A 9,202-nucleotide genomic window follows, 5' to 3' on the forward strand; every position below is an offset into this window, starting at 1 on the left:
CAGCAGAGTACATCTGGCAACAGGAAGTTGAGGAGTGCCCAGAGCTCATGTAGGTTGTTCTGCAGTGGAGTTCCGGTTAAGAGCAGCCTGTTTGTAGTCTTGAACTCCCTCACAATTTCTGATAACTGAAGGACATGGAGTCATGAGCAAAGACAAAACCATTACTGTCCCCACACCACCAGCTTAATAAGGCCCCACAGATCTCACTTACATCTGGCAACAGGAAGTTGAGGAGTGCCCAGAGCTCATGTAGGTTGTTCTGCAGTGGAGTTCCGGTTAAGAGCAGCCTGTTTGTAGTCTTGAACTCCCTCACAATTTCTGATAACTGAAGGACATGGAGTCATGAGCAAAGACAAAACCATTACTGTCCCCACACCACCAGCTTAATAAGGCCCCACAGATCTCACTTTGGGTGCAAGCGTAAATTACCTTTGATTTTTCATTTTTAATCCTGTGGGCTTCATCGATAACAAGGTATCTCCAGTTGAACTTTTTGAACACTGACTTCTCTTTGATAAGCATTTCATATGATGTTACACAGACATCCCACTCTCCAGGCAACAGCACATCTCTGACAAAGGCAGCCTAGACAAGGAGGTGACAGTTAGTTACTGAGGTTTTGTCAAATCCAGACCAGAAGGACACAGCAGCACTGTTACAATCTTCCTGTGTTTTGCTGGTCATCATGGTGTGTTGCCTTCACAAAAAGAAAGAGCAAAGCTTTGGCCACGAAATTATGCACACAGTGGTGAAGCAATTAGCTGGGCAACACAGGTGCCAGTCCTAAGCTGGTGCTATTTGCAGCAGGCAGTGATTGCAAGGCTCACTGTTTGACCACTGCATACCCAAGTGATGTCCTTCTCTGGGAGAGAAAGGCAAAGGACAGGCAGATCATGTGCTGGGTTTGCACAGGAATCCACAGGACAAACCAGCACAGCAACACTCACTCTCTGGTCCTTGTCCCCAATCAGGCAAACTGCTCGAAGCGTTGGCACCCATCTCTTGAACTCGTTCATCCAGTTCTGCAGAGTGGACTTGGGAACCAACACCATGTGAGGTCCAGGGATATTCCTGTAGTGCTTCATGTAGCCAAGAAGGGAAATGGTTTGCAGTGTCTTCCCAAGACCCTGTAAGACATGTGAGAGTGTCAGAGAAAAGCATCTCTGAGAAAAACCCTTGAGAACACCCAGGAGTGAGCCCTGAGTGCAGCATGGAGCACACAACAGCCTGAACACATCACTGAGAGGTACTGGAGACAGCACAACTCACAGAGGACATCAAAGTCTTGGTCAGAACAGGCTGGAATGGCCTCCCACATTTCATGGAAACAAGTGGTAAGAGTCACATCTTCAAACCTTGGATCACAAAGTTTTGCCTTACCTTTCAGACAAGGCACAGAGGTGCAAGAAAATATTACTTCATAAGATGCTTTGCAGACTGTGGTGTGCTCAGAATACTTAGAGCTCAGACTTTACAAATGGCACGTGTGTATACTCTTCAACTTGAAATAAAGCAAATCAATTGAGAACCCCTAGCAACTCTCAATTAATTCAACTAATTAATCACGAATATCAGTAATAATTCAGCTAATATTTCATAGTATAGTTTATATTCTAACATTGAATTAATATTTAATAATAGCAATTACATTCCTAACTTTCAGAAGGTTTTCACAGGCCAGAAATGACAACAGCTCCTCAGAGAAGGCCAAACAAAAATGGGCACAGTTGCCTATGTCAATGAAGAAAACAAACACTGAGCTGCCGGAGAAGCACTTGAAGTGCTCAGTTCTTAGTTCAGCTGAAATATTTAGGGCCTTGTACCCAAAGTTCAAGTCTTTGTCTTCAAAATAACCACAATCCATGTGGCCAGAGGTGTGGGAAGGTGTTCACAACCTATGTGAAAAGCATTAGTAATTTCCGAAGGATTAAGATGTAAGAAGGAATAAAAAAAAAAATTTAATAATGAATATTTAAACTCCTCAAGACAAACTGGATTTTGGAATACCACAAATCCAAGGACTTCTAAAGCTTCCCAGCTGTTTTCATGAGAGCAAACCTGCTCCACTGGGAACTGGACTTAGCCAAAGAAAAATAAATCCTCTATTCAGAAGCATTTATGTTGGAGAAAATCCTTCCTCCATTTCAAAATGATGTTACTGAACAACAATTTATAAACTCTTTTGTCTCTAACTTATCCTGAAAAGGTTTTAATACACAGGAATTCCAAGACGTGGGAAACACAATGTAGTGAAATTAACCAGATTTTTGGGTTTTTATTATCTGCTCCTTATGATTAACAGATACAACTAAAATCACCAAAAGGACAGAGATGTATCTACCACCAAAACCACTAGTTTCTTCCACATTCATCATTGTCTTTCAGGGGGAGAAGAACAAAACCAGCAGCCAAAGCCCCCAACATAAGCAACGTTTCAATATCTGAAGGGCCTACAAGGAGCTGGAGAGGGACTCCGTATAGGAACTGCAATGACAGGACAAGGGGAAATGGGTTCAAACTGAAGAAAGCCAAGTCCGGGTTGGATGTAAAAAAATAGTTTTTTACTCTAAGGGTGGTGAAACCCTGTCCCAGGTTGCCCAGGGAGGCTGTGGCTGCCCCAACCCTGGCAGTGTTCACAGCCAAGTTGGATGAGCCTTGAGCAACCTGCTCTGGTGGGAGGTGTCCATGCCCAGGGCAGGGGTTGGGGCTGGATCATCTCTAAGCTCCATTCCAACCCTTAAATTCTATGACTCTATGATAGTCAGGCTGTGGAACAACTCCCCTAAGCTCAAGCTCCTAAAGCTTGACAGATTCCCTTTTCACATGCCTCTTTCCAAACCTGCCTGCACAGCTGATTTAAGATACCTGTGACACTTTTCACATTAGTGGCTTAAAACACATTAGAAAAATGAGACTTGGCAAATTATAAGTTGCATTTGGTCCCATTAAAAGCTCCATGTGTACAGAGCTGAACTGAGCTGGTGCTGCAGTGTGTGCTCTGAAGGCCTCAGGAACGAGGGCTCTGTGCATACCATTTCATCTGCCAGGATGCCATTGATGCCATTCTCATACAGAGAAATGAGCCAGTTCAGTCCTCGGATCTGGTAATCACGGAGCTTTCCCCACTTAACGTCTGGAAGACATAAAAGAACAGACTAAAAGATCCCAAAGGAATTCCCCCCTCCAGTGCCTGCGAACTGACAGTGATTATCAGAGCTACAAGCTCAAGTAGTAAATTCATGGAGTAAATTCCAAGGACAGTGCAGACTGGAGTCAGCAACACGTTCACTTTGTTTCTGCAAGCTGCTCCAACTGCTTTGAGTTCTGCAGGAACCCAAAGATGTGTAAATTTTAACCCTCACCACCCTCCAAATCAGAACTCAGCGAACACTAGAGCCACAGAATCCCAAATTCCATTAAAAAAACTGGAAGCTGTTAGGTGGTTTAAATTATATTAGAATTTAGGTTACATATGTGAAAATGGCAACATGACAGACTTAAAGCTCTGTCCTAGTAACTGAAGTACAGCAGCTGGATTTCTAAAGGACAAGGCTCACTGGATCATCTTTCTAGCCTGACTAGAAACAAACAGTTCCTCACTAACACATTTTGTCCCATTATGCAGTGCTGGATTTTCTTCCTGTCCCCCCAAATTAATTCACTGCCCTTAGAGAGGATGAAAATAAACTTCATTTTCAACAGCATTTGGAAGGAGAAGAAAAAAAGAGGAAACACACATGATGGAGATTCTTCAAACCGAGTGCAGACATTAGTTGTCTTGGAGCTTTCTGTTAGCAGCTCCTCATCCTCCTCCTGCTCTGTTCTACGGTGGCGATAGCTGAAAGAGACCAAGACAGCAGTAAGTTTCTGGCCAAACGGAAAAGACGTGAAGCTGTTCCAACATGCAATCTAATGGCCATGCAATGCAACGCTTCTAGCAAGGTGCTGCAGAAGAGCTCATGTTTGGCAGGCTCAAACACCAGCCCGAGGTGACTGAGAGGGACAGAGACCAGGACTGGCCTTTACCTGAGACAGCGAAGGAGCTGCACTTATGAGCTCTGCTGCCTCTGCCCAACACCACAGACTGTGCAGCCACACGAGCTGCAACAAAGGTGACTCAGATTTCTAGACAGGATCCTCAAGCTGCAGGCAAGATGTTGCATCCTGATGTTCTCCATGGATTCTTGTTACAACTCAAGAGTCACCAACACTTTCATTTTCTGCCCCCACTTTTTCTTCCTTCTACACAAAACTGCTGAGTCCTAGAACTCTGAAACAACCCAGAACTTACAGGTGGACAGAAGCTTAGCAAGTTTAACTTAGACTTGCAAAGTACAATGAAATGTTAGCTACAGGAGAAGTTGGCCTATGTGCCATCACTCACTCGCCAGCTGACAGCAGCGTCTGCTTCTCGTCCTTCTTTATCCGAGGACGTCCAGGCTTCATTTTCAGAGGTGAAGTTGGAGTTTTCTGAGCAGCAGGCTGAATGAAATGAGCAAAGAGCTCGGTCTGCTTCAACAGATACTCAAATCTGTTTGCTCTGTCTGTTTGCTGTTGACAAGGGAAGATTGAATGGAACCATGAGACATTACAGCATGTGTTCTTTCAAAACAAAAAGCTAACAAATACTTTCAAATCAATACAGATGCACATTTCTTTCCATACCATAGCTACAACACCAAAGAGGAGATAATTAGCATCAATTTAACTGCTGCTGATAGTAAGTATTTTTTTTTGGGCCTGGCTAGATCAAAGCTGCAAGACAGACCTGTGCCAAGTCTGAAATCTGGTATGAAAATTGCACAAGTCTTGCTAGATAGGGCTAAGACTCCCCTTAACAACTTTCTCCTATTAAAAGTCATAGTCCCACTCCCAGGAATTTACCCCCACCTATCACTCAGAGGATTCTTCAGTGGACTCTTTCACCCCACCAGCCTGGCAGTGACTGCTCCCTGCTGCCTGAGTGTGCTGCCTGCTCAGTGAGACACTACCTCACTGGGCTGGCAGATAACAGCACAGCTGGCACAAAAGGGGGCAGAGCAGCTCACAGCTGGGAGCCAGAACACTTCTTTCAGCAGCAGAGACCTTAGATATGCTCAGCCCAACTTGTCAGTCACTTCGATACGGGTCGCTGCTCATGCTGTGCAAAGGAGATTACAGCAGACAATATTAGCATGGGTTTCTCAGACAGGTTCCATGTGGAATCAGCACACCTTCCTAAGGCCACACCAAACTCTGAGCAGACAGCCAGGATGGAAAACAGCTCCAAGGTTAATGGCAACCACCCTGACTCTGTGCCAGCTGCCACAACATACAACCTGGTATGTAGCAACAGTTACAGGAAGTCAGTTTTCTGAGTAAAAAGGAACATGTGTCCCAGACTTCTGTGAGAGCAATGCCAGCTCTGTGAGCATTCTCAGCCTTAAAGCAAGCAGCACCTGCACTGTATGAGAGACAGGAAGACAGAGTGCTGGAGAACAGAGACCAAGAAAGAGATCTGTGTACACCACAGAGGACTCAGACTCACTCTAACTGCAGTCTAAGCTTGATGGACACAGCCAAAATCCACATCCACTAACTGTATGTTTCCCTGTCTATTCTTCAGCAACTTTGCTTGTTTGCTTGTTAGCTTTGCAACAGCTGCTGAGGTTTAAACTAGGTAAGATCCTACTCCTATCCAAACTGCTGACCCTTATTTGTAAGCACTGCACAAAAGAGAAGTAGAAAGGATAGAGGCTGCACTGCAGAAGGTTCCTTGTTCTAAAAATCTCGGTGAGGAATCTTCTGCAAGTTTTGGCCCCACACACACATTCCCACACTTGCTCTCATTTCACTTCAGGAGATTCTTTTAAGGGTCTAACAAACATTATCTGTATCTTTTAGACAGGACACTGCAACCCTGAGCCATCTTTCCACCAACACTTTTTTCCCATTGCATATTCTGACTCTTGGGACAGTCAAACACAATCCCCCTGGTCACTGTGCCTGTCTAGAAACCAGAAGAGACAACTCCAAGTTCACTTTGTTCAGTCGGCAAGCAGCACAAAGAAATCAGCAGAAGATAACTGGGTTATTTTCAGTGGCAAGAAGAAACAACACAGGAAGCAGCAAATTATTAGACTGAGTTTCACTTTCCTATGAAGAAATTCCACATTGAAGCCAGAGACACTGGAATTACAAACAGGAAGAAAGGCAAACAGGGGCAACAGAGAAGGAAAATGCAGTGAGATGGTGAGGAATTGGCAGCTCCATCTCTTCCATTCAGGATATTATCCAGACTAAAAAAATAAGGACAATAGTAAATGTTCTCCTTTCTATCCTGTGAACCACACAATCTTCAAAACCTGAGGATTCTAACTGGAGCTTAGCAAGGGAGATTCCTAGACAACCTTTCCACTCCTGAGAAACTGAATACTCAACACTTCCCAATCCCCTCTGCCTACAGCAAGGACAGCTCCACAGACAACTTTACAATGGTGAAGAGGAGAAAGGTCTGAGGAGATTTTTTCCTGGATATTTTTTGGTTTCAAGTTACTTAAGTATTGCTGAGCAACTAGATAAAATTTCATAAATCCAGTTATGAGACTTCAAACAGAAAGCTCAGGTGTATTTTCAACATCTGCATAAGTCCTGGAGAGCTGTGCAGAGTCCAAAACATTACATACCATTTTCTCTTCATATGTAGGATCCATTTCCTGCATTTCTTTTTGTTTTGCCAGCGATGTATCATCAAAGGACTCCTGAGATGAAAAAAAGAATTAAAACAAATGATTCCTGAAGAAGAGAGGAGACCCAGGGAAAGGAGCAGAAGCTTGTTTCAAACGATCTCGAGGCATCTGATGTGGATGTAGTACTCAGCTTGCTATTACTCATGGCAAAATTACCTGGAGATGGATCAAAGCTCCCTGCCACAGGGTGAGGGACAGAGCTAGGTCTCTGTAATCCGATTTAGCTCCACCATTAAAGCATCACGTCCCCATGAATGCAGGAGACAGCTGTGCCTCAGCTCAGCAGGACACATAGGGGTGCTGAGCCAAGCCCCTCTCAACGCTGGCTCTGCACAGCTCCAGGCCTGAGGAGGAGTCACGGGGAGGCTCCTTCCTTTTCTCAATTATCCCAACCCCTCTCATCCCAGTAAGAGCCCAGACTGCAATTGTGTCCGGAAAACAGAGTAGGAATTCAGACAAACTGTATTTCCCCCTAGTTCACTGAATCGAGGAACTGTTATCACCGATGGCACCACCACCAACAGAAGGAGCTGGCTGGGAGGGACAGTCCTCCCTCTCCCCCTCCCTGCCAAGTCCTTAGCACAGCCACTCAGATCAGGGCTTTTTTATCCCTGTCTCTCCCGCGATCAGGTTAACTCTTTCTGGATCATCTCCCCCACATGGATTTTCACCTTCTGTTGCTAAAACCAAAAGCAATGAGATGATCCTTCCCAGACAAACAACACTAAGGTGATATATCATAAAATAACTCTTGAAAGGAGAAAATTCATTCTCTCCTCCACGAGGTGAATAAAGAGATCGAGAAAGAGATCTGTATGTAGCACAGAGGACTCAGACTCACTCTAACTAGAGTCTAAGCTTGATGGACACAGCCACAATCCACATCCACTAAAACTACGTTCTCCTATCTGTTCTTAGCAGCTTTGTTTGCTTGTTTACTTTGCAACAGTGGCTGAGGTTTAAACTAGGTAAGATCTTGCTCCTATCCAAACTGCTGACCCAGAATTCTCTCCAGGAGGAGAGAATGAATTTTGAGGAGCAGGACTTGAAAACGAAACAAACAAGATGCTTTCAAAACCATTCCCAACCATCTGTTTAAACTGAGCCGAGTCAGAACTGAGCTAAATTCCACCTTTCCTGGCCAGGGCAGAACAAAGGAACAGGGAAACAGGAAAAGTAAGGAGCAGATGAAACAAAGGCTGGCAGCACTCGGGTGTTTGTGGGGGTGTTTGTGGGCGGCGTTTCCTCACTAACCTCGAGCAGGTAAGGCATGCGGGGACAGAAAAATCCCAGAGTGTTTCGTTCGCTAGTCAAAATATGAAGAGTTGAGCTTACACAGTTATGGCTAAAGCTCTTTGCAAGTAATAACTAGATACTTATACTCGTCTCTCGCTGGATGAGTGAGCACAAGGACAGGAGGGTTTGAACCTCTATTTGAAACCTATTTTCCCTGAAATCTTAGAATAAGAAGCACAGCAGGGGAGCAGCACAGCATCTCAGCCCTCTTCATCTGCAACCAGGGTGATGCAACCTTCCAACCGAGCTGGGACCCAACAGAAAACACAGTCTTTAAGGACCACCAGGAGGGGCAACTTAAACTTCACTCCGTGCAAGTCAATCCCTGCCCAGGCTGAAGAGGAACTGACTCAGGCAGCACAGAGCCCTCACAGACGCATTTCACAGCCGGGAATTGCCGTGTTCCTGCAGGTTCGAGCAGGACTCATTACCCACAGTGCTTTGGCTACTCGTTCACCCGAAAAAACATGGCATTTGCAAATGTGTTTAGATGAAGGAGGTCGGACAGTCCAGCGTGACTCAGAGCACGGAACACCCGAGAGCAGGACCGACCAGTTTCCTCCTCCAGTCGTTAAAGGAACAAGGCTGCGATAAAATTAGCATCTCCAGGCAATCACTTCCAACCCCTTGGGATTTCGGGAACGTGGGCACCTGTAGCCTAAACAACCCCTCCGACAGCCCACCCTCCCAGAAACAAAGTTTGGGAGAAATTCAGCGGCCAGATCGTGTCTGTGTGTGCGCGTTTCAAAGCAGAGTGGCTCGGCGCTGGGGCAGGGCAGGATTTCCGAGGGATGGATCCCCGGCCCTGCTAGAGAAGAGGGGAGGGATAGCACTTTCAGCCCTGCTAGAGAGGAGTGGAGGAATGGATTCTCCAGCCCTGCCCCAAGAGGGGAAGGAGAAGAACAGACCCCCCCCAACCCTGCCAAAGGGGGGTGAAGGGATGAAACCCCCAGCCCACCCCTGGGAGGGGAGGAGAGGGATGGACCCCCCAGCCCTGCTGGAGGGGAGTGGAGGGATGGAGCCCCCATCCCCGTCCCAGGAGGGGAGAGCAGGGAGGGACCCCCAGCCCTCGACTGGGAGGAGAGCAGAGGGATGGACCCCCCAGTCCTGCTAGAGGAGGGCAAAGGGATGGATCTCCCGGCCCTGCTAGAGAGGAGTGGAGGGATGGAGCCCCCAGC

At 46.1% G+C, this 9,202-nt stretch overlaps 1 protein-coding gene across 1 annotated transcript in view; it reads right to left on the bottom strand.

Moving 5' to 3' along the window:
* The window catches only part of SMARCA5 (SWI/SNF related, matrix associated, actin dependent regulator of chromatin, subfamily a, member 5), a gene marked incomplete at its 5' end in the record, with an annotated part of 19,360 nt that extends 12,620 nt beyond the window's left edge, over positions 1-6,740 (bottom strand). Inside the window, 7 exons of the mRNA XM_009083416.1 lie at positions 194-325; positions 430-585; positions 948-1,127; positions 3,033-3,133; positions 3,738-3,838; positions 4,385-4,551; positions 6,666-6,740. Coding sequence (XP_009081664.1) covers positions 194-325; positions 430-585; positions 948-1,127; positions 3,033-3,133; positions 3,738-3,838; positions 4,385-4,551; positions 6,666-6,740 — 912 coding nt within the window. The remainder of the gene's footprint in view (positions 1-193; positions 326-429; positions 586-947; positions 1,128-3,032; positions 3,134-3,737; positions 3,839-4,384; positions 4,552-6,665) is intronic.
* Between the last annotated feature and the right edge of the window lie 2,462 nt (positions 6,741-9,202).

This window comes from Acanthisitta chloris, unplaced genomic scaffold, assembly GCF_000695815.1.
Source record: "Acanthisitta chloris isolate BGI_N310 unplaced genomic scaffold, ASM69581v1 scaffold4961, whole genome shotgun sequence".
Lineage (NCBI taxonomy): Eukaryota > Metazoa > Chordata > Aves > Passeriformes > Acanthisittidae > Acanthisitta > Acanthisitta chloris.